This window comes from Schistocerca americana, chromosome 8 (assembly GCF_021461395.2).
Source record: "Schistocerca americana isolate TAMUIC-IGC-003095 chromosome 8, iqSchAmer2.1, whole genome shotgun sequence".
Classification (NCBI taxonomy): domain Eukaryota; kingdom Metazoa; phylum Arthropoda; class Insecta; order Orthoptera; family Acrididae; genus Schistocerca; species Schistocerca americana.
The window spans coordinates 88,801,543-88,827,886 of record NC_060126.1 but is presented as its reverse complement, the minus strand read 5'-3'; the positions used below and the strand labels follow the sequence as shown (position 1 = coordinate 88,827,886).

Sequence of the window (26,344 nt, the reverse complement as noted above, 5' to 3'; positions counted from 1 at the left end):
AAGATAGCGGCCAGATTCATCGCCGAAATATCGTCTAGTGAAGACATCGTATCCGGCAGCAGACCCCTGAAGAGCATAAACATAAATAGGTACTGCACCTTCATAAAGCTGCTATCCCCCGACCACTACAGTTAAATGTTATTTTGACGGTATTAATCCACAGGACAGCAGTCAAGTATGCGCAGAGTTTTAAATATCTGTATAGCTGACACTTACTGAGAAATAAGATACTCGTTGAGTCTTTCGTAGAACACGTCCTCACCGAGCCAATTGCTGAACATGCGCAAGATGGAGCCTCCTGAAAAATATGAAATGAAAGTTAGTTATAATTGTCTCCTGTAACGCATTTGCGACGGTTCACTACGATGTGGAAGATCTCGACAGCTTCACACACAACATTCTGCATCTGTACATCTGCAGTGCAAGAGGCGAGTATTGGGAGGGCTCGAGTGAAGTTGGTTCTGTGAGAGGAGGCACTCGCCCCTCGCCGGTTTCCCTCGGAAGGCCTGCAGTGGCCAGCGGTCGCCGGCAGTAGCGCCGCCAGTTGCGCCCGGCAGTGCGCAGCGAGCGGCCCCGGCTGTGGGCTGTGGGGCCTGCTCTGCCCTCCCCCGCTCACCACCTTTCCTCGTCATCCGCCGTACCGCGATCGCAGGTGCCGTGTACCCGTCGAGTTGACCTCCAGTCCAGGCAGCCTCTATTCAGTCCACTATAATGTCAGGAATGTGGAGTCCTGATCCTGGCGGGATCCTCCAGGTCCCGCCACCTGAGAGAGGGGCACACCGCGGTGTCCGACTCCGCGACTGGTGATTATGGCGAGGCAGCCACGTCTCCCAGTAGCGGCTGTTGTCCGTACCGTGCAGGAAACCTACACCAGACTCATGCCATACGTCACTTCGCTGCAGTCGAAGAATCGAGTGTGAACGTCACCTAGGCCACCGATCCGTCCCACCGGCTGCCTCACGAGCTAAACTGCATCGGCATTTGTGCAGCGAAGTAGAGGCTATTCTTTACCGGACGTCATTCGTAATGACCGCGTAAGGCGTGCTATTACGGAGGTAGCGTCGGTTTTCCTTTCTGCCGTGCTCGCTTCGTGACTTTCCTGTAGTACAGAACTGTTTCGTAAAAGCTCTCGGTGCTCTTCGTTGCATTCGCCCTAGCCTTTCTTTGCGACGTGACGCCGTGTGCTCCATCTGAGCCGCCGCATTCTGCTGGAGTCTCGTGCCCTGGTCTCCCGAAACGCCAGTATTTTGTTTTGCCCTGACCCAGTCTCGGCGGCGAAATGTTTTCATTACGGCCGCCTCGTGTCGACGTTGTCGCAATGCTTCGCTCTGCGACTTTGAAAATTTCCCTCGTTTTACTGTCCTATAGATTAATATGGGGAGCGTCCATTCTTTGCCTCTATGACTGCTCGAAATCTGCTAGAGATACTGTGACCGAGGTGTAGGACTCGACATCGTGGGCGGTAGTGACCCGGAGTCAGGTCGACGTTGTCGCTGTTTCCGCCAGTGCTACGCTGGATTCGTGTCGGCGTCGGCAATCCGCGCAGGCGAGTCCACGCGGGGAACGTTGCTGTCAATAAACCGCTGCCTCACGGCCGCTGCGTTTCCGTCCTGACACAGACGTCCATCGCCTCGGGACTCTTCCTCTGCCGTACACGACACACGACGCTGTAAAATTTGTACACTTCTTCTGTCGCTCTCAGCGTTTTCTTAGCCCCATAAGGGCTAAAACCGCTCGCATTCTATAACACTACGTTCTCCGTTATTTTGATGTGGAGTGACATAGTGACTGTGAAGGTGACAGCGATCCACTGCTACGAAATTCTGTAAATACAACAGTCTCTTATCGCAAGAGGAGATTAGTGTTTAACGCTCTGTCGACATCGAGGTCATTAGAGACGGAACACGGGCTCGGATTAGGGAAGCGTGGAGAAGCAAAGCGGCCTTGTCCTTTCGAAGGAACCATCCCGGCATTTGCCTGAAGTGATTTAGGGAAAGCACGGAATACCTAAAGCAGGATGTCAGGACGCGGATTTAGTTCCAAGTCTCTGATCACTGTTATTTTTTTTTTTAAATTCATTTACTGGTTTCAATCGTTATGATCATCTTGACGCCGATCTACAAAGGGCGTTACGATCACCTTGAGACTGATCTACAAAGAGATGTGCATATTTATGAAAATATGCAAACAGTATCGTAATATACAGGGTGCTATGAAATTTCTTTGCAAGCAAAAGACTTGTAGAGAGCGACGAGTATATAATAGCTTGAATGCAAACACACGTCCGGAAACGTACCGCTTCTGTTCTACGGCGGTTTAAAAAAAAATGGCTCTGAGCACTATGGGACTTGACATCTGAGGTCATCAGTCCCCTACAACTTAGAACTACTTAAACGTAACTAACCTAAGGACATTACACACATCCATACCCGAGGCAGGATTCGAACCTGCGACCGTAGCAGTCGCGCGGTTCCGGACTGAAGCGCCTAGAACCGCTCCGCCACAACGCCCGGATACGGCGGTTTCGATTCAGACGTATAACTCATTCACTTCTGCTTGAGGAATTGAATTAAGCGTGACACACTACCGTTATTAGGCAATAATTCCAAAGGAAGCATAACGAGACATTCATTTATCACTGAAGCACATTTGTTTGTATTAACTCTTAAACATTACGTGTTTACAATATTGCAGAACAAATAAGAACCCAACACACTTTTCGTATAGAAAGTAATGTTTAAGTGTTAATGCAAACAAAAGTGCGTAAGTGATAAATAGATGTTTAGTTATGTTTCCTTTCTGATTGTTACCTAATAACTGCACTGCGTCGCGCCTAATTCAGTTCCTCAAGCAGAAGTGGATGAACTGAAACCGTCATAGTACGGAAACGGTGTCGTATTTATACGCCGACTCCAGGCAAGCGACTTTCAAGTAAAATGTCTCACCTGTACCGGAATATACACAATCGATGTGCGAATACAGGTTGTAGACGCATGGGTCTGGCCGCGAGGCGTTCTGGAATAGCTCGCGATAAGCGGAAAATCCTGGCTGGCCACCCGGTCCGGCATCCCGTTATACAGCTTACGGTTACACTTTTAATGTATATCGTAGAAGATTTTAACAGGAATTTCCGAAAACCCTGTGCAAAACAAACGTTTTTGGCTACGATGCTGTTTCTAACTGTTGACAGTCCACTATTAGGTAAAAAATTTCATAAATGTGCTCTCTTTTTAGATCAAACTGAAGATTAGCACAGTTATTGAAACCGGTAAGTGATTAATCAAATATTTGCAATCAGTGATCCTTGTTGCATTAAAAAAAAAAAGAGTCCTCCGTATTTCACTATTGGCACCACGCATGACGCGAGGTAAGGTTTTGCAGGCATTCGCCAAACCGAAACGCACAGCCACAGAGCACAGCGTCATTCATCACTACAAATGGCTCGTTTCCGGTCAGCCAGTGTCTCAGGTGTCGTCAGTATTGACCACAGAGATGTGTGGCTCACGAGGAGGTCCTCGGCCGTTGTCCTTCATTACTTTTATTTCTCCGCCAGCAGTCATTTTGCTGGCTGGACTGCCGGTAGCGTTTTGGAAGTCACGGTCGGTTCGTTCCGCTGACTTCACGCGACGGCCCTGTTTGTCGGTAAGTGGGCCGTGCCCGGGTGCCCGGGTGCCTGGTCGCGGTTCAGCTGTGCCTGTTCCTCCGCGATCCAGTTCGACCTGTGAGGCTTTAGACAAGTTTAAATGTCCCCGACGGTGTTGTTAGTCGGGTGACATCCAGTGACCGGACGCCGTTCCAAGTCACTGACCTCTCCTGACCCCCCCCCCCCCCCCTCCCCGTTTTATACTGGCTGGTCCGCCTCTGGTGACATCTGTTGGTCGATTCCGCATTACACAGGGCTCTCTGGATGCTACTCTCCATTGCGTGACTTGTGATATAAACGGCGATTAAAATGTTTCCGCCAGAAGGCCCTACAGTCCAGAATCGGGATGCCAATAAGGCAAAATCGAAGTGATGATATACTCTTTCTATGGGCTCGATCAAACTATTCTCCCCACCAGTTTCAATAACAAGCGGCAAACAATCAGTTATCATTAACGGTAATGATTAGGGAAAGGAGTAATTCGCCCCAACGCTTCGCTTTAGATTTTGCATTTATTGTCACACACTTCAGTGTGAACCACAGAACCAGCAAGTGTAACAATGAAAGAATATTTGCACTCGTAATATTTGTTATATAACTTAAGAATTAATTAATAAACAATAGGAATCTAAAACTAGTCCTTTTTAACAAACATTTTAAGACCATAAACAATAAAGTTGAACGGTTAATAAAGTCCCATAAACTTGAGCGAGGATTACCTTTTCAGTCTCTGAATGAAGTCAGTAAGTGACATAGGGGACAATCAGACGTACATTAAATGTTATACCATTAAGGACGGTCACCCATTAAGAATTATAACCATAAATTATATTAGATTCATTTACAGCAATTAACATCAATAGCAAATAATTAAGTCACGTCTCAGCAAATTTATCAAAACCAAATCTTTCAGTTCTATAACAATGTTGGATCGTGGAATACGCCGGATTACCGACGCAGAAGGCTAAATTTTACCAAACAGGAATTTCTCCAGGCCTTGAAATATCTCAATAGTTTACAATACTTAGGTTGTCCAGAACTACTCTAATTCGCCTTTCTTGGGCATAACGGTGGAGCAGATAATTAACCTCTTATTTCATTCTCCTGGAACATTGAGCGGCAATAGACACTCGGGCAACTCTTACCCCTGCGTAGCTCGGGAAAGAGGATGGCTCCACCAGGAGGAGGAAACATTTACCCGAACTGGAAATGGAACTCGTCTAACACGAGCCACTAGGTCGGACGAAGACCAGTTGGCGATTTTTAATCATTAACCGAAGCTTGCCGGCCAGCGGACGAAAACTGCAGAGGCAAAGGTAGCTTTATTTGTGCTCCCTGGAATTGATAACTTCTGCAAATGAGATTCGATTGGAACTACCGCCGTAGTATCAATACGGGACTTGGGAGCTGAGGAGAGCAAGTCAACAACGGTCTCTACCCAATAGGCCCAACACTTCAGACAGACCGAGCAACCGACATCAGTCGTGGCTAGGCGGATTACCAAATAGAAACTCCAGCACTACTTTAAATAGAATTAAATAGAGCACTTAAATGCCACAGGGACTAAACTCCTTAACACAAGAATATATGCACAATAACGACTACAGTTATATATGCCTACATACTAAAACACAACAGATATTGTCGAACATTAACATAATCTCACATTTCAGACATCCATAAAATTAATTGGCTCTATCTCTCCACCAGACAGTACAAGGTTATTTAACATTTTGCAACGTGCTTATCCAAACAGTGACCTACGCCGTCCATGGGAAAACTAATATGGATGTCAAAGCAAATATATTACAAGGAAAAGATAGTCATATCAGATAACAAAATAAAGACAATATGGGATATAGTGAAGGAGGAGATCGGTAGAACCAGACATGAAGAGGAACAAATAGCATTAAGAGTAAATGATACATTGGTGACAGATGTGTATAGTGTTGCAGAACTTTTTAACAAACATTTTATAACTGTTACTGAAAAGATGGGGTTGTCAGGTTCGATAGATGCTGCTATGGATTACCTTAGACCAGACATTTCAAGCAACTTCCATAATATGAATTTGACCCTCACAACCCCAACAGAAATAATGTCCATCATAAAATTTTTAAAATCAAAAACATCTAATGGGTATGATGAAATATCAACAAAGTTAATTAAAGAATGTGATTCTGAGCTAAGTAACATATTAAGCTATCTGTGTAACCAGTCGTTTATCAGTGGAATATTTTCTGAATGGCTGAAATATGCTGAACTTAAGCCACTGTTTAAGAAGGGAGATAAAGAAATAGCATCAAATTTCTGTCCAATTTCACTGTTGCCAGCATTCTCAAAAATTTTCGAAAAAGTAATGTACAGTTGTCTTTATAACCATCTTATCTCAAATAACATACTGCCAAAGTCACAGTTTGGATTTCTAAAAGGTTCTGATATTGAGAAGGCTATCTACACTTACAGTGAAAATGTGCTTAATTCATTAGACAAAAAATTGGAGGCAATTGGTATATTTTGTGATCTGTCAAAGGCATTTGACTGTGTAAATCACAATATACTTTTAAGTAAACTAGAATATTATAGTGTAACAGGAAATGCTGCAAAATGGTTCAAATCTTATATCTCTGGCAGGAAACAAAGGGTGTTATTAGGAAAGAGACATGTATCAAGCTATCAGGCATCATCCAACTGGGAACTAATTACACGTGGGGTCCCACAAGGTTCCATTTTGGGGCCCTTACTTTTTCTTGTGTATATCAATGACCTTTCATCAGTAACATTACCAGATGCCAAGTTTGTTTTGTTTGCCAATGATACAAACATTGCAATAAATAGAAAATCAAGTGTAGTCTTAGAAAGATCAGCCAATAAAATATTTTTGGACATTAATCACTGGTTCCTAGCCAATTCTATGTCACTAAACTTTGAAAAAACACACTACATGCAGTTCAGAACTTGTAAGGGGTGTCCCAAGAGTATATGTCTAACATACGATGACAAGAAGATAGAAGAAGTGGACAATGTTAAATTCTTGGGATTACAGCTTGATAATAAATTCAACTGGGAGGAGCACACCACAGAACTGCTGAAGCGTCTTAACAAATATCTGTTTGCAATGCGAATTTTGTCAGACATAGGGGATATAAAAATGAAAAAGCTGGCATACTATGCTTACTTTCATTCCATAATGTCATATGGGATTATTTTTTGGGGTAATTCATCAAGCCAAGCTAAAGTTTTCCGGGCACAAAAACGTGCAGTAAGAATTATATGTGGTGTGAACTCAAGAACATCCTGCAGAAGCCTGTTTAGGGAACTAGGGATACTAACTACTGCTTCCCAATATATTTATTCCTTAATGAAATTTGTCATTAAAAATATATCACTTTTTCAAACCAACAGCTCAATTCATGGAATCAATACTAGAAATAAGAATAATCTTCACAAGGATTTAAAGTCACTTAGTCTTGTACAGAAAGGTGTGCATTATTCAGGAACGGACATTTTCAATAACTTGCCAGCAGCGATAAAAAGCTTAACAACTAATGAAATTCAGTTTAATAGAAGCCTAAAGGATTTATTGGTGGCCAACTCCTTCTACTCCATTGATGAATTTCTTAGTAAAACCAACTGATTTGTATATAAGTACAACATAACTTCTGCACAATTTCAGTGCAGTAATGTGTTCATTGAAAATTTGTGTCTGTGTGTGTGTGTGTGTGTAAGTATAATCTAACTTCTGCACCATTTCAGTGCAGTAATGTGTTCATTGTAAATAAGTATTACAGTAGTTGTATTACATGTTTATTACCTTATAAATAAATAAAAAACTTTTTTATTTTAAATTCAGTGCATTAGTATTTGTAAAATGACTCTTAGTGTTCATTAAAAAATGACGATAATTCCACTTGAGACCTGTGGAATGGTACATTAGCTTATTTGTTTTAGTTGTAAATATTTGTCACGTATTGTTGTTTTTCTGACAAGTTCCACATCCTGGAGGACCTCCTCACTACGGATCAATCGGAATGAAAGTAAATCTAATCTAATCTAATCTAAAGTTTGCAGAAGGTCTACAGCCAAAAATTTTTTCCTTTTGTGCTTCTTTACGACTCGCGCCTTAAGTCAGTATGGCGTACAAATGCACCATCGTTCAAGGGGACAGTAACACACACGCAAGGCAGTTTCCGACCACAAACTCAAAGCAGAGAAACGTTGCCACAACACCGGGAGATTGGCCCCGACAGAGGTTATTGGCATCCGCACACGGACTTCTTAGCTTCCCCAGCCTACGAACGGAAACCGAACGTTGTGCACAGATTTACGGCCTCTCGTGTCCTCACGCCCCGGGTTTTTTGGCCCATCCAGACTAAGCATAGAGGGAGCGAGCGTCCCGCTGCAGAACACTCGTCTCCACTGCCTCCTCCGCCCTGGGCACGGCACGCAGCGCCTCCTCCCAGCGGGCGCCCTAGAGGAGGCTCCACAGCACCCTCTAGGAAAGCGCGGAAACTCCAAACAGGAGTAAACCGAGGGAAAAACAGGGCCGCAGCAAACGACACGCTTCACGTGAGCATTGACGCAATGATCCCAGTGACGCACCATTTCGGCAAGACACGGCCTCCTGCTGCACGTCCCCGTCCGGCGGGAATCGTCGACCCTTATGGGCCTCTTTAAGGGACCGAAGGCGCGATAATCGCGTGCCGGAGAGACCGGCACTATAGGGCTGACGATCGAGTGCCCGCCGCTTAATTCTCCCAGACCGACCGGCGCCTCGTGTCGAATTGCGACCAGCGCGGAACTTGGCGCAGCACTCCACAAGATCGTTTTCGACGGACATACTACCCCATTCGCATTCTTCACTCTCCGACGGATGTCTGCCGGTGTTCATCCTGCGGCACCCGAGAAAACAATAACAGCACACTACTGCTGTTTCGACGCATTTGGTAACAAAGTCGCCATATTTTACATTTATGCATCTACCACACGAACGTCGGAAAGATACAAATGTCACACCAATCCCATTCCTACAGGTCGGTGCTTGTATACCTACATCGGAGTCGCGCTACTTTCGTGTACATTGTAGCAACGACCTCAAACGGAACCTTTTTGATCGCCTCTTACACACACATCAAAAAAAGTTTTTTATCACCTCGGTTCTGAGAGTTCCGGAACGTGTACAGAAAATTGAAATAGAGATCAACATAAATATCATTTCCGCCCTTTTTACTGCTCATGAAAACGACATACTGCATGTTGTACCACCAACCAGCAAAACCTTCAGATGGTCCAGACTGCTGTACACACCGGTACTTCTAATACCCAGTAGCACATCCTCTTGCATTGATGCACGCCTGTATTCGTCGTGGCATACTATTCACAAGTTAATCAAGGCACTGCTCGGCCAGATTGTCCCACTCCTCAACGGTGATTCGGCGTAGATCCCTCAGAGTGGTTGGTGGGTCACGTCGTCCATAAACAGCCCTTTTCAATCTATCGCAACCATGTTCGATAGGGTTCATGTCTGGAGAACATGCTGGGCACTGTAGTCGAGCGATGTCGTTATTCTGAAGGAAGTCATTCACAAGATGAGCACGATGGCGCGAATTGTCGTCCATGAAGATGAATGCCTCGCCAATATGCTGCCGATATCGTTGCACTATCGTACAGCCGTTACAGCGCCTTCCATGACCACCAGCGGCGTACTTCGGCCCCACATAATCCCACCCCAAAACAGCAGCGAACCTCCACCTTGCTGCACTCGCTGGACAGTGTGTCTAAGGCGTTCAGCCTGACCGGGTTGCCTCCAAACACGTCTCCGACGATTGTGTGGTTGAAGGCATATGCGACACTCATTGATGAAGAGAACGTGATGCCAATCCTGAGCGGTCCATTCGGCATGTTGTTGGGCCCATCTGTATCGCGCTGCATGGCGTCTCGGTTGCAAAGATGGACCTCGCCAAGCTGCGCATCATGCAGCCTATTGCGCGCAGTTGTAACATGACATCTTGTGGCAGCACGAAAAGCATTATTCGACATTGTGGCGTTGCTGTCAGGGTTCCCTCGACCCATGGACCCATGGACATCCACTGCAGTAGTAGCCCTTGTGTGGCCTAAGCGAGGCATGTTATCGACAGTTCCTGACTCTCTGTATCTCTTCCATGTCCAAACAACTTCACTTTGGTTCACTGGACACTTCCCTTGTTGAGAGCCCTTCCTGGCACAAGGTAACAATGTGGAAGCGATCGAACCGCGGTATTGACCCTCTAGGCACGGTCGAACTACAGACAACACGAGCTGTATACCTCCTTCCTTGTGGGATGACTGGAACAGATCGGCTGTCGGACCCCCTCCGTGTAATAGGAGCTGCTCGTGCGTGGTTGTTTACATCTTTGGGTGGGTTTAGTGACATCTCTGAACAGTCAAAGGGACTGTGTCTGTGATACGAAATCCATATCGATGTCTATCTTCAGGAGTTCTGGGAATCGGGGTGATGCAAAAGTTTTTTTGATGTGTGTACTATCACTAGCAGGGATTCCGACTACAATCGGTCACATATAAACCTATCAACACGACAGCCTGAGAGACACGAATCGTGGCAACGAGGTAGCTGCACTGTTTATCGACTCCCAAAAAGTATTTAACTCCATAAGGCATCAATATTCACTAACGATGGTAGGATCTTGTGGTGTATATATCGAAATTTGGGACTGGATTGAGGATTTCTAATTAGGGAGCAGGTTGCATGTTATCTTCAGTGTAGGGTCGCCAATGGAAGCTGAACAACTTTGTATGTTTCATAGACAAAAATCTTCCCACTTCCACAGAATTATTTGATCTAGGAACAGCCTTCTGTGGTGTAAAGTGGCGCAAGTCGTTCGAAATTCTCAGTAACTTAGATGTAAGCTGTGGGGGAAGGAGGCCAACGGCCTCACCACAGATGTCACACCGTCAGAGTAAGGAGCTGCCAGGGGCGGTCGGCATGCGGGCGGACGGCGGTCCGGGCCTGCCAAGTGCCGCACTGGCAGCGGGCGGCCCGCACCCGGCCCTCGCGAGCCCGGCCGAGAAGCAGTGTCTCCGGTCACTGAAACTGAGATCGACTGGGGAGCGATGTGCTAATCACGTGCCCAGTGAGGTCTGTGGACTGAGAAAAATGAAGAAAGACAAACGTAATTAGGAGTAGCAGAAATCAGAATAGCGAAAAAATTATTATCGAAGTTTGATACCACTTAGTAGATGAAAAGGCCATATGGGCACTGTAGCGTAAAGAACTAGCCAAGTACACTCAGGTGACAAAAGTCCTAGGATAGCCATTTTCAGATGGCAGTAGTATTGCATATATCAGGTACAAAACGGCAGTGCCTTGCCAAAACTGTCATTTGTACTCTGGTGATTCGTGTGAAAAGGTTTTCCAGGTGATTACGGTCGTACAACGGGGCTTAACAGACTTTGAACGCAAACTGGTAGTTGAAGTTACAGGCATGGGACATTCCATTTCGGAAATCGTTAAGGAATTCAATTTTTCCGAGATCCGCTGTGTCAGAATACCTAATTTCGGGCATTCGTTCTCACCGTGGGCAACGGAGTGGCCGAGTCCTTCACTTAACGACTAAGACCGGTGCCGTCTGCGTATAGTCGTCGGTATCAACAGACAAGCCACACTGGGCGGAATAACCGCAGAAATCAGTGTAGGACGTTCGACGGACATGTTCGTTAGGACAGTGCTGTGAAACTTGGCGTTTATGGGTGAGGGCAACAGACGAGCGACGCGACTGTGTCTGCTAACAGCACAGCATATCCTGCAGCATCTCTGCTGCGTTCGTGACCGTGCCAGTTGGACCCTACACGACCCCACGAAGCCACTGACCCAAAATGTCAACAAGGCACTGCGCAAGTTGGTCGTGGCTCCAAAATAGCGTGGGCTGCGTTTACATGTAACAGACTGGCTCCTCTGGTCCAACTCAACTGGAGATGGTTATGTGCAGCTACTAAATTTGTTTTTCCAAAATTATTTCACTGAGTAAGATTGTGACCCGCCCTTTAAATCGTCAGACGAACGTCAAAATCACAGACATTGAAACAGATGACCCAGGGATAGAAAAGCAACTGAAATGGATCGACAGAGGAGAGGCCGCCTGACCTGATGGGATACCAGAGTGTTCTAGCAGCACTGTACCGCAGGTCTCTGCTGGGAGAAAAGTGTTCCCGATCGTAGGAAAAGGCGTAGGTCATTCCCGCTCTTAAGAAGGTACGTCGAACAGATGCACCAAACTGTAGGCCTATATCGCCGTCGACAGTACGTTGCAGAGTTACGCACTTTTGGAGAGTGAGAGTCTCATTTGTAGGAATCGACACGAATTCCGTAAACGACGTTCGTGTTGCAGAGTTCTGCCGAGGAGGCGGCAGGCGGCAGGTGCGGCGCGGCGCGGCGCTGCGTGCGCCCCCTGGTCTCGAGGAACCGTGCGATACGGTTCCGGACTGCGTTCTAACCGACAAAATACGAGCTGTGCGGCTGGATAGAAGAGTTCCTCAAAAACACAACGCGGCATGTCATTGTTAATAGAGACAAATCTTCCTTCATATGTAAAACTAACTTCGCACGTACCCAAAGGGAGCGTTACAGGACCATTAATTACTTTTCACAGTATATGGTGGATGTGAAGAGTATGTGCGGAGAAACAGATTACACCTCTTTCGGGGAAATGGGGTGATTTTTCAAGAGAAAGAGATTCGCAAGCTGAGCCAGTCAATATTTCGTTGCTTCGTGCAAGCAGTTCGGATGGCACTGATTGACAGAGATGTCGACTGTCACCGTCACGGATATTCTGTCCAACTGGTCAAAACCCTGACCCGGTTGGAGGGTCCTGCCCATAATGCTCCAAATCTTGTCGACTGGCGAAACATTCGGAGACCTCGCTAGCCAAAACAGGGTTTGTACAGCACGAAGACAAGCTGTGAAAACTCTCGCTGTGTGCAGGGGCATTATCTTGCTAAAATGTAAGCCCAGGATGATTCGCTGTGAAGGGCAACAAACCGGGGCGCAGAATATCGTCGATATACCCTATAGGGTGCCGGATGACAACCGAAGGGGTCCTGCCACGAAAACAATCGGCGCCTCAGGTCGTCCCTTGCTTGTCGGGCCTCACGGCGGACGACAGTCGAGCAGGTACTCCACCACTGTGCGGGGGAGGGGGGGGGGGGAGGGGTGTCACGAAGACGTGTCTAGAGACGTCCTGGACTGTGGTGTGATGCCAACACTATTGTCGCCCGCGATACGACTTGTCAGCCAGGAATAATGGTCCGGGGTCATCCGCAGCACCCTTCCAGTACAGCTGTATGTCGTAATTCTACAATCCGTTTTGTTGCCCATCATAATCCAGCCATCTTGGGCTCACATTTCAGCAAAACAACGCCCGTGTGCACACGGCGAGAGTTTCTACTGCTTGTCTTCGTGCCAGGAAGGTCACCAGATCTCTCCCCAATTGGAACATACGGTGCATTACGTCTCGGCATTCTGAGGATGTAGCGCTCCAATAGGGTTTGGACCTATGTCCCTCAGGAGGACATCCGAGAACTCTATCAATCAGTATCAGGCCGAATAAGTGTTTGCATAAGGGCCACTGCATCATCGACTTGTTCTATTTGTGAAGCTCTTTCTCTTGAAAAAAAGATCCAATTTTTCTGAAATTATAATAATTTGCTTGTCTGCACACGTACATCACATCTCCTCATTTCCGTCCCATTCAGATAATTCCTTCATGACAGGTCGTTTTTATTTGTCTTAGAGCGTATAATTGACCTTGTAAATAACGTCGGAAATTCTACGCGGTTTTTCGCGTACGGCGCTGTTCTATACAGACACGTCACGACGGTTGAATTCTATAGCGAAACACACCAACACCTGCAGAGGATCTACGCTTGATGCACGGATGCGAAATTTATCCCAGATTAAACAAACGCAACACATTGCGCACGAATAGGCAGAAAAACCCGTTACTGGATGATTACACAGTTGCAGAGCAATTACCGGGAGCAGTTGCGCGCATTACATATTTGGGTGTACACGGACAGAGCGATTTGGAACGACCACATAGAACTAATCGCAGGTGGCGCTGACGCCCCGGTGAGATTCGCAGGAAGAATTCTCAGGATGTGTAGTCCACCCGACAAAAAGGCAGATAGCAATACATTCATTTGACCAATTCTTGAATATTGCTCGTCAGTGTGGGACTCGTATCGGACGTGACACAGGAAGAGCAGCGTGTTACGTCATAGACTCGTCCGGCATCCGCGAAAGCGCAGCGCAGATGCACAGCCAGACGCTGCAAAAGAGGCGCTGTGCAGAACAAAGATCTCGCTTGCGGCGTATCGAAGACGATGTGGGCCTACGTATCACTGAACTCGATTGCTATGTAATTACGTAAATATTACAATTAACATCTCGCCAATAGTCATCATTGTACAACAAATAACACTAGTAATTAAACTACTGGCCATTAAAATTGCTATACTAAGAAGAAATGCAGATGATAAACGGGTATTCATTGGACAAATATATTCTACTACAACTGACATTTGATTAGATTTTCACGTAATTTGGGTGCATAGATCCTCAGAAATCAGTGCCCAGAACAACCACCTCTGGCCATACTAACGGCCTTGATACGCCTAGGCATTGAGTCAGAGCTTGGATGGCGTGTACCGGTACAGCTGCCCATGCAGCTTCAACACGATACCACAGTTCATCAAGAGTAGTGACTGGCGTATTGTGACGAGGCAGTTGCTCGGCCACCATTGACTAGACGTTTTCAATTGGCGAGAGATCTGGAGAACGTGCTGACAAGGGCAGCAGCCGAACATTTTCCGTATCCAGAAAGGCCCGTACAGGACCTGCTTGGAACCGCGCGACCGCTACGGTCGCAGGTTCGAACCCTGCCTCTGGCATGGATGTGTGTGATGTCCTTAGCTTAGTTAGGTTTAAGTAGTTCTAAGTTCTAGGGGACTCATAACCTCAGAAGTTATGTCCTGTAGTGCTCAGTGCTCAGCACAGAACCATTATCCTGCTGAAATGTAGGGTTTCGCAGGGATCAAATGAAGGTTAGAGCCACGGGTCGTAACACATCTGAAATGTAACGTCCACTGTTCAAAGTGCCGTCAATGCGAACAAGAGGTGACTGAGACGTGTAACGAATGGCACTCCATACCATCACGCCAAGTGATACGCCAGTATGGCGATGACGAATACACGCTTCCAATGTGCGTTCACCGCGATGTCGCCAAACACGGATGCGACCATCGTGATGCTGCAAACAGAACCTGGATTCATCAGAAAAAATGACGGTTTGTCATTCGTGCACCCAGATTCGTCGTTGAGTACACCGTCGCAGGCGCTCCCGTCTGTGATACAGCGTCAAGGGTAACCGCAGTCATTGTCTCCGAGCTGATAGTCTAAGCTGCTGCAGACGTCGTCGAACTGTTCGTGCAGACGGTTGTTGTCTTGCAAACGTCCTCATCTGTTGACTCAGGGATCGAGACGTGGCTGCACGATCCGTTACAGCCATGCGGATAAGATGCCTGTCATCTCGACTGCTAGTGATAAAGAGGCCGTTGGGATCCAGCACGGCGTTCCGTATTACCTTCCTGAACCCACCGATTCCATATTCTGCCAACAGTCTTTGGATCTCGACCAACACGAGCAGCAATGTCGCAAGACGATAAACCCCAATCGCGATAGGCTACAATCCGGCCTTTATCAAAGTGGGAAACGTGATGGTACGCATTTCTCCTCCTTACACGAGACATCACAACAACGTTTCACCAGGCAACGCCGGTCAACTGCTGTTTGCGTATGAGAAATCGGTTGGAAACTTTCCTCTTGTCAGCACGTTGTAGGTGCCAACCTATTGTGAATGGTCTGGAAAGCTAATCATTTGCATATCATAGCATCTTCTTCCTGTCTGTTAAATTTCGCGTCTGTAGCAGGTCATGTTCGTGGTGCAGCAATTTTAAAGGCCAGTAGTGTATCAGAACTGTAAGACTAGTGACAATATTGACACGGCAAGAGAGATGGGCTAGTAGTGTTGAAATAACAACGTCAATTCATGAAATGTAACATTTTTATCACGTGAAGGCGATATTTATTGCTTTATTTACCAAAAAAAATCACACTTAGAGCGTTACACAAACGCTTTCAGTTCTTTCAGAGACTCATGTTCCGATCGAGGAAAAGTGCGGTAGACTGGCCGCTGTTGATGACCACACAGTGTCACTGTTTGTTTAGCACATTATGTTTGAAGCCATACAGGTCTCTCCTCCCCTCATCAACACAGAGTATTATAGAAAGGAATTAAGGTTAAAAGAGACAGACAGAAAAGGCAGGATGTTTCAATAGAGGCTCAGTGAATGAGAGAAAAGAAGTGGAGAGTATCCAGAGTCCACAGTGAACTAATCTGTGGACAAGTATGTAGAAAGGAATGCTAACCCATTCTCTCTCCTCAAGCTGTGAATGCCTGGGATAGTCCTGGGTGTTTGGATCCAGTTGCACTGATTTTCGAATTAGATTCAGACTATTGTGGGATCACTGCGATTTAACCTCTCCACGGTTTGTGTTGCTGGAATGGTTCCTCAACCGTTCTGCAGTCGCGTCTCTCTCTGTCTGGGCTAACGCTTCATCTCAAATGCTAACGCACTCATCTGTTCGGTCTAATTCAAATGAGAGACATATATTCAAAAATAAGAAACTCAAATGTCACTCACTATTATCCAGGTAAACAAACATACCTTTGTTGTTAGTGATGTCATCGAAGGGGGCCGTGGTGTTTTCTTCTGTGGTCATCGGGTGCGTGTCGGCTGCCGCGTCATATTCCAGGGCCCCCGTAAACTCTTCAGCCAGGAACTGGTCACGTAGTTGCCATCCCTCTATGATGCTTCCCTGGAGAAATTTCGGTGCAGTCAGTACAAAGCTATATCCATTATAATGCGCACTGTCAGAGATGTTCTCCGAGGCACAGTGCTGGGACCAATGCTGCCCTTTGTATACGCGAACAGCACAACAATCTCTCTACCCTGCTGTAGTTATCAGATGATATCTTGCTCGCATTTAGGCCAGGCAAAAGAATGGAGTGGTCTATACACATCTGCAAGCACTAAATCTGTCGTTCCACTAAGTGTTCCTCAAGCCTCAGTGCTAGATCCACAACTGTGTCGACTACCAACCTGTCACACACCGAGCGTTCGACGTTGCTGTGGTATTTCTGGCGACGCATTGCAGGAGGAATGGCAGTTGCGCAGATAGTGAAATGTGAGCATTTTATCGTCCCTTAGACTAGGTGCTGTCCAAATCGTAGTGTTTGTCACACTGCTGTTCTCACTGTATATCTACGACACAACAACTACGCTATGCAGTTTTAGATTGCCGAGGACTTATGTCCCCGATCCGTCCCTCCACGAAAGCACACAACGATCGGTATGTAAATATGGCCGTTGTAATGGTCATCCCGCTAAGTTTTGCACAGGTTTAGGCATTTTACTGTTACCACTGTCAATCGTACATCAAGTTTTTGATTTTATGTGTAAAGACTGAAGTGGGAGCGAAAATTTGTACCGAGGCCCGGAATCGAACCCGGGTCTCCTACTTACCAGGCAGGTGTGGTAGCCACTGAGCCATCTCGGCACAGCAGTTCCCTCCACTGCACGGATTGCCCTGGCACGCCGCCATCCCCGATCTAAATTCTCACCCCCGCCCCAGTCTACTTTAAATTCCCCCTTACATACGAATCGTATATGTACGAGACCAGTAAAGTCTCTAAAATTGTGTCATTCCGTTTGTCAAATTTTTGATCGTCCAGTGGGTTGTCAGCCTGCTTTCTACAGAATTGCAAGCTTCGCAGAAAGGTGTTGTTGCGAGTACACAATTATGGATGGTGTAATATTCATTACATCAATTGTTCTTTGAGGTAAAGTGTTAGGCCCACACCAGTTCTCACTGTGCCTCGACAAGACAACATATTCCTGACAGTAGCGCAGTTTATCAGGCGCCATTCGGTACGAGCTCCCACGAAAGGACAGAGTGCTGACTACAGAGCAGTCCATGCTGCAGTGGTGCTCCTCCAGCCACAATAGAAAGTCCACCACTGTTGTGAATGCCGAACAGTGGACGATGCTGCAGTCAACAGCCGGCAGTAGACGGTATACTTCGGCAGGGCAGGAAGGCTTTGTCGTCATTAATGAACTGCAGGCGTCGTAATCGTCTTTACTTCTTCAATGCACGGCGTAATGTCCACTCCTGTTCTCACCTTATTACAATGGAACATCCAGTGTGTCATTCTAATAGAGATCATCATTTAAGTGAGATGTGCTCCCATCAAAATACTAGCTTCCTCAGTGCAAAGCTGTAGTGGTCGTAACTGTAGTTGATGTCCGAGGTTCACTACTAGACACACGACTCTTATGACCTCTGGTAACAGGCGTGCCAAATGTCCTTCCCTGTAGGGTCCCATCAACTGACACCCTGCGTTGTTTAAATGTTGGCAGAAGTGAGGTATGCTGAGTATGGAACTCTGAGCATTCTAATGTTCATTACTCCACGCTAACCGGTGACGTAGTGGTGTGGTGGGCTTATTACTGTTCTCACTTTCACATTGAGCTCACAAAAGTCTCGGGATAACGATATTCACATAAACAGATGGCGGCAGTATCGCGTATACAACGTATAAAAGGGCAGAGCTTTGGCGGAGCCATCCTTTGTACTCAGGCGATCGGTGTGCAGAGGTTTCCCACGTGATTACGGACGTACGAAGGGAATTAACAGACTTTGAAAACGGAATGGCAGTTCGAGCTAGACGCATGGGACGTCCCGTCTCGATGTTTAGGGAATTCGATATTTCGAGAAAAACAGTGTCAAGAGTGTACCGAGAATACTAAATTTCAGGCATTACCTCTCACCACGGACAATGCAGTGGCCGACGGCCTTCACTTCACGACCGGGAGCAGCGGCGTTTGCATAGAGTTGTCGGTGGTGACAGACAAGCAAGATTGCGTGAAATAGCCGGAGAAATCAATTTCGGACTTACGACGAACTTATCCGTTAGAGCAGTGCGCCGAAATGTGGCGCCAGTGGGCACGCACACGACTGAAGAGAGTGCCTTTGCTAGCAGCACCGTGTCACCTGGAACGCCTCTCCTGAGTTCGTGACACTAGAAGACCGGAAAACCGTGGCCTGGTCACATCAGTACCAATTTCGGTTGGTGAGAGCTGACGGTAGGGTTGAGTGTGGCGCAGACCCCACGAAGCCGTCGACGAGGCACTGTGCCAGCTGTTTGCGAATTAATAAAGGTGTGGGCCGCGTCGAGTCCTACGGTCCAGATAAACCGATCAATGACTGGAAATGTTATGTTCGACTACTTGGAGACCAATTGTGGACTTCATATTACCAAACAATGATGGAATTTTTATGGATGACAGTACAGTATTTCACCAGACCACAAATATCCGCCATTGGTTTGAAGAACATTCTGGACAGTTCCGGCGAATGATTTGGCCACCTAGGTGGTCTGACAAGAATCCCATTGAACGTCGATGGGTCAGTTCGTGCACACAATCCTGCACTGGCAAGACTTCCACAGTTACGGACGGCTACAGTGGCAGCGTTGCACACTTGCTGTGTCCACTGCACGTCGAGCTGCTGAACTACGCCAAGCAGGAGGAGGTCCGGGCACACCTGCCCCAACGGGTTTCGTCACCCCAGCTGCAGGTTATCAGGCGGCAGAATAAGGGATACAGGCAGACATCACAGTATTTCTTTTTTTGTATGATAATGCATAACATGTAACAGCACACACCTCAAAGTCACAAGTAACTTGCAGCAATATTACGATTCTACTTCCGTTGCGTCATTGTCAGTTAATGCAAAGCCATAAAACTGACAGACGGAGAGAGGCAGAACGAGATGGTGGTCTAAGCGTCAGTTAGAACTGTTTTAAATGAATAATGAATTTTTGCCCTGCCGATCAACTGCTGTCTCCAGTAGCTGCATGTGGATCTCAAGATGACGTTTAACAGACGTCGAAACCGATAATCCGCATAAACATAAAAAGGTGACCCAGTCGGTGTCTACCCTGCTACATCATGTTAAGAGTGCTCACTGAGGGCTGAGAAATCGTGTCTTCAGTTATGCTTTGCAATTACGTTGCACAGGTTTGCATGCTATAATGGAAATTTCTCCATCTAGAAGCGACTTACAAGCATCTCCATACCAGATAGTGGAGGGGCTTATGGAACTGTTGTTTAATCCAGCTGTCTGAAAAGCCTAATTATTTCCTTTTATACGCCTTGTGAAGATATAGCTATTAGTGATAAGTATTTTTTCCCCTTTTCTTGTGTCATTTCTTTCGCTTTCTTAGACCAAGTATCTTTCACGGTATAGCATAGCAGTGTTTATAAATAATGCTAAAACGTAACTGCAGTTTCTTTCTTTTTCTCTAATGGATAGACGTTTTCTTTCTTTTAAATTCTTTTGTTTTTCTCATCTGTATTTCTAACATTAACTGCGGTATGAAGAACTGCTATGTAAATCGTAGGCATGAAATAATGTCGAAAGTAACAGTGGAGCAGCAATATTAGTCAGTCAGTGCTTACGTGACAATATGGCGAGTGTTGATTTGAGATACAAAAACTTGCCGAGAAGGTGAATCGTGGAACTTGTCAACTGACGATTGGGATTATCATCCCAGTGCGTGACCAGAGTTGTAGTGATCGTTATGAATAGAAAGATCGCACAATGTGTTGCTTAATGGACTGCTTCTCAACTGGTACCGACGATGCCTACGTGAGTAGACATTGCTACCGTGTCTGTGTAACCGTTTTTACATTTAGCCTACGGCGAGAGCCAAGGCACCGTAAAACTGTTGTATTTGTCTTACGGAACTGCCGAGAATATGAAGTCGTAACTCTCGCGGTGAACGTAATTACAATTGTGGATTAGGCGCAAAGAAGTTTCACTGACCGTGAACATGTGATTCTGATAGTCATATATAAACGCAACGAACATTTACATTGCAGTCGGAAATTATCACGAATAGTGTATAAAGTGCTGAAATGATAACTAGTTGTGTACAACAAGTAATAAACGTGTACATGTTAAAACGGTGGCTTATCACCAACAATTACGTGTGTCCGAACAGTGGCCCGTTAAACTTCACCAGCTTGTAAAGCTTTACAAGCTATTGTATCAGCACACTCTGAAAGCAACCTAAAGGTATACAGTCTGGGCCTGAAGACTTGCTTTTGTTAAGTGATTTAAGTTGCTTCACTACTCCGAGGATGTCTACTTTTACGTTACTCACATTAGCAGCTGTTCTTGATTCGAATTCTGGAATATTTACTTCGTGTTCTTTGGTGAAGGAATTTCGGAAGGCTGTGTTTAGTAACTATACTTTGGCAACACTACTGTCGATAGTATTTCCATTGCTATCGCCCAGAGAAGGCATCGATTGTGTCTTGGTGGTAACATACTTCAGGTTTCGACCTTCACTGTGGCCATAAACTTCGCCTTTGGGGGCTCTCGCACTTCTTCCCGAGACAAGGCCGGACATGTCAACGCGACAGCCGGTAATGCCCCAGACGGCTGGGTAGCGCTCGAGCAAAGACGCGATGCTTATATGGAGGTATGTCTCCTGTACTTAAAGCTTTCTGTGGGAAGCGCAAGACGCAGCGCCTCGAGCGCGGCTAGAAAAACGGTTGACTTCTGCCCCACCCCCGTCCACAAAACAAAAAAAAAATCTATCTTCTGCTGGCGCTCTGTCGGAATATTGGAATTTCACCGCGGCTGTTGTCGCAATCTCAGCAAAACTTGGCCAGAGATCAGACGGTGCTCAGAATCGTTACCGTCATTGGTGGATGACTTGGAGACATTCCAAAACTAGAGAGAGGAGTTAGAATTTCTGTTTCCCACGGACGATGGTGTTGCAGCATCTGTACGGCTGCACACGGGAAGATGGATCCAGCACGCTACTAAGTCTCGCTCACAGCCGACGCGCGCGCATCTGAGTTTGGGGAGTTTAATTGGTGAGGTTCGTCCAGCGACGCTGTTCCCAGGAATAGTTCAGGGGCGCGGTGTTTGTTAACTTTGTGGCATTAGTCGTTTCGGTAACTGATAACCTCACTTAGATTTTTGATTTGCAGGATGCACTTTGCATCTGTGAACGGCCTTTGTTCTTCTGAGTTCACTTTCCATTAGCATTTTCTGACATGTTCTTCGCTTGATCGTTGGCAGTATTCATTACGCGATCATAAAATTGGTACCGCGATCGGAATTAGACATAATTGTTCTCTATCTTTGCATTCGTTGTAATCTTGTCGAATGTTTTTCCCGCTCGAATGCACGTCAAGAGAAATAAACACCATCGATCATAAGCACGCATTTTCATTTAATAGTTCGATGCCTCCCTTAACTCAAATGTGAGGTTGTGATGTGGCTGACCTGCATATTTCGTTCACGAACATTAACTTTTAAAGGTGTGCCTACCCCTCTTAAATTCAGACTTAATAAATCGTTATCTATTGACTGACTGATGATTTTCACGGGTTTGCAGCCGGGTTCCATCGTCCTGACGACAACACGATATTTCGGCGGACCATCTGGCCGCCATCTGCAGGTGAGATTGAGTGGACAATCACGCCGGAACTGAAGAGACCTCAGATTCGGCGGCTCCTTTATACCACGGGTACTGGCCGTTGCGCGTGCGCGAGCAACGGAAGAGCTGCCCTCTGTGAGGCGAAGAATTGCAGCGGCGCCAGCGGTGAAAAGTGTCAAAAGCGAGGAATCGCAAAATTAAAATGCAGCCGGTCGGAAACCAGACCGTTGTTGTTTCATCTGTGATAAAATAGGAATCCACATCTTGCTTAAAGGAAATCCTTTATCTCTGTTAATAATATCATCAGACAGACGGATTGATTCTTTCAATACACAAGCCCAGTATCGGGAAGCCGAGGCAATAATTTGCGTCTCTTTAAAGAACATATTGTGCCCTTCATTAAGACAGTGTTCAGAAACGGTTGATTTTTCCGGCTGGAGCAGACGTGTATGCCGTTGATGTTCCACACATCGATCTTGAACTGTACGAATTGTCTGTCCAATGTAGGCCTCGCTGCAGTGACAGAGAATCTTGTATACCCCAGGCTTCCTCAGTCCCAAATCATCTTTAACCGATCCAAGAAGGGATCTAGTTTTGGCCAAAGGCATAAGTACGCTTTTAATATCATATTTCCTGAGGATTCTTGAAGTTTTCGAAGAAATACTTCCCACGAAGGGTAAAAAAGCAACAGATTTGGAAGTGTCCACCGTTGGTTCTCGTGGGGGTCCAAATTGAAAAGCACGAGTAATTTGGTGATCAGAATACCCATTCTGCCTGAAAACAACCTTAAGGTGATCCAACTCTTGTTTCAAGTTATCGGAATCCGAAACAGCATAAGCCCTCTTGACCAGTGTGCGTAAAACTCCCAAGCGTTGATGTTGTGGATGACAACTTGTGGCATGGAGGTAGCGGTCCGTATGCGTAGGTTTTCGGTATACACTGTGGCCCAAAGTCCCATTTTCTTTCTTATGTACTAAGACATCATTTCCAATTTCCATCGTAAATTTGATTCGTGGATGAAGGCAGTTCAAATGATCCAAAAATCGATGAAGAGATTCCATTCCATGTGGCCAAACGATGAAAATATCATCCACGTATCTCAAAAAAAAAAAAATGTTGGTTTAAGAGAAGATGTCCTAAGTGCCATATGCTCAAAATTTTCCATAGAGATTGATTGACTGTTTCATCACCTTTAAAAAATAATTTCGTGCGACTGCATAGGAAGCTTCACTCCGTGTTCCGACCACAGAAACTTTAATTTCGTATCTCAGGGGTGTGTAAACTACAATCACAATCACCACACCTAACACACAGTTCAGGTTGGTGTTTTTCACACATCACACACAGAAATCATTGCGTAAAGTGAAGGAAGCAACCCGAATGTTCAGCACTCGATGCTGAGTGCTCGACAAGGTACAGTGGTGTTGGAGGGGAGTGTGCGCCCGGCTTTCTGTGCCCATTACACGCAGCCAATCACGGGCGTGCCGGGAGTTTAATACGGGCTCCTGACCGCGGTCGAATTTGGGCATTGCCACATCGAATCATTGCTATAGATGGACTACATTCCAGCGATGAAGATAACGCTGCGGCCAACCTGAAGGTGTGGTCTGCGTTGCTTCAGTAGACATTGTCCTGTTGGACGTGGTGCGGCCTCGGCTTCTTCTAACCTCGGAACGGACTTACCCGACTAATTGTAGCGGGACTGTTAAGTGTAATATAGTACCCAAACCACTTCTATTTTTGAGATACACAAATCATTTCCTGATGTGGAAGAAGCAGCCTGCAACTTCCGTGCTGTCCTGGTCTGCCTGTTCGACTCTCGCCTTGGCCGTCACGACCTCCTGGTCTCCCACCCAGTCAAAACGTGCGCTGAGAGACCACAGCGCCACCAGTCTCGCAACGCGGAACCACACGATGTCCCCACATCTCTCATCCGAGCTCAGGTCGACTCGAGTCCTGCCAGGTTACAGCCGTTTTGTTTGTCACTGGTAGCAGTTCTGTATACCAAGATTCGCAAGCACTATACCATAAATCACCTACAAATTTAATTATGCAATCTTTCTACTATACTGAATATACACTATAAGTACAGTTTCATTTTTTGTTATCTGTTACTGAAATGAACATTGCTAGTGGTAACTGAATGAAAAATTTCTCTGGGCACATTTTCTCTTCTTGTAACGGGACCCAGCGTAGTTTCTTTTTCTGTCTATTTCTTTCATCCGGCGTATTTTACAGAAGGAATGACTTACGGGGAAATGTCCAAAAACAGTATAAGAGGTCGAAAGATGCTGTTACCAGACGAAGGAGTCGTAGTCTATGAAAAATGCGATAGAAGAGCGCAAGTGATTTTACCATCATTAATAATGTCTTTCGAAAAGTAGTTCGTCTTCCCTCCTGCGATTCCCACTTCAGTTCCCGAAGCGTCTCCGTAATACTTGCGTGCTGATCGAACTTAACAAATCTGGCAGACGGCCTCTGATTTCCTACGATGTCTTCCTTTCGTCCGACCTGGTGTGCATCCCATAAATTCGAGCAGTACTCAAAAATACGTCGCAATAGCGTCCTATAAGCAGTCTCCTTTACAGATGACTCATACTTTCCCAAAAGATGACAATTCGCCTATCCTACTACGATCCTCACATGCTCGTACCACTACACATCGCTCAGCCACGTTACGCCCAGGTATTTAAACGACGTGATTGTGTCAGGCAGGACACTAATAAAGCTGTACTCGCAAATTATGTGTTTCTTACTCGTCACCATTAAATAACATTTTTCTACATTTAGGGCTAGCTGCCATTCACCACTCCAACTAGAAACTTTGTCCAACTCATCTTGTATCCTCCTTTCTGCGGACCCTATCAGCTAGATCATTTATGTACCAGCGAAAAAATGCTCCTCTCGGAGCACAAAAATTGCGATCACGTTCAAAAGACTCTGACTCAAAAGTTGGGCCCCTTCTACCTCATTCCACCTTCCTCAGCACCTTTAAAAATTTTCCCAAAAATTTTGGTATTCCGTGCTTTTTTAACGTGCAACTCACCTCAAACTCCAAATTGTAACCCTCTCACACGCGCTAGTCCATCGCTGTAAGTCACCTATATCCATACACTCCCAGTTGCCCCTCCTCATTTAGTCCAAAGCACTGTCTTCTTCTCTTTGTGTCTCTCTAACTGCCGCTGTCTCCCCCCGTCTTGCAGCCAGCATCTCTTTCGTTCTGTCCTACTGCTACAGTCTCCTCGCTCTGTCATTGCCTTCCTCTTTGTCTCTTTTATCGCTGATACGTATCTCGTTCCTCCCTTTCTACTCTGCTGTCTCTTCTCACTCCATCTCTCTGTTCCTCATCATCATTGTCGTTCTTATATACTGTCCCTCACTATCACTGGCTCTCGCCCATTTTCCCTTTATTCCTAAACCCCCTCCCCGCCGCTGACAGTGTCTCCTTCACTTTTTGCCTGGCGCTGTTCTGTCACTGTCAACTATGTTCCGTTCCCGAGCTGCCATTGTCTCCTTTGCTTTTTCTATAACACGTCCACTATCTATTATCTTTCAGTATTTTTCCGCTGGTTCTGTTCTTTTCCCAGCTGCAGCACGGCATGTAACTCTTATAGAAGAAATGTAACGGTCAGGAAAATGCAGACAGTTTACTTACGTGAAACTGAAAAAAACGCGAAACTAATTTTACACCTCGGACCAAAGTTTACGTGCAAAAAAGTTTGGCATGTGTTTCATTATTACGACATGAGGTTCGCAGATAATAACGGAGACGCTTTACAACATATTTCTCCGTGCGACCTCACTTTCTATACTGCCTCACACCGGATTTCACGTGCATGTTTTTCGTAAACAAGTAGCGTAATTTTGAACCTCTGTATTTCGAAAACGGATAAAGATATGTAAAAAGTTTTCTAGGGTGGTCGAGATCGGGGTCTGAGGAATACATTATAAAAATTCCAGTCATTTGCCGTGCGTGTCCGTTTCGGAATCCCTGGCGGTGTTTCGGTATCCAAAAAGCAAGTGTTTAGGTTGTTTATCGATAGCACATTTTTGAAAACGGAAAGGTGTC

At 46.0% G+C, this 26,344-nt stretch overlaps 1 protein-coding gene across 1 annotated transcript in view; it reads right to left on the bottom strand.

Annotated features, from left to right (window-relative positions):
- LOC124545579 (thyrotropin-releasing hormone-degrading ectoenzyme-like) overlaps window positions 1–26,344 on the bottom strand; it is a 96,313-nt gene that overhangs the window by 42,713 nt on the left and 27,256 nt on the right. Inside the window, exons 2-3 of the mRNA XM_047124526.1 lie at window positions 16,424–16,605; window positions 217–298 (exon numbers count right to left, since the gene is read on the bottom strand). Of these exons, the coding sequence (XP_046980482.1) occupies window positions 217–298; window positions 16,424–16,605 (264 nt within the window). The remainder of the gene's footprint in view (window positions 1–216; window positions 299–16,423; window positions 16,606–26,344) is intronic.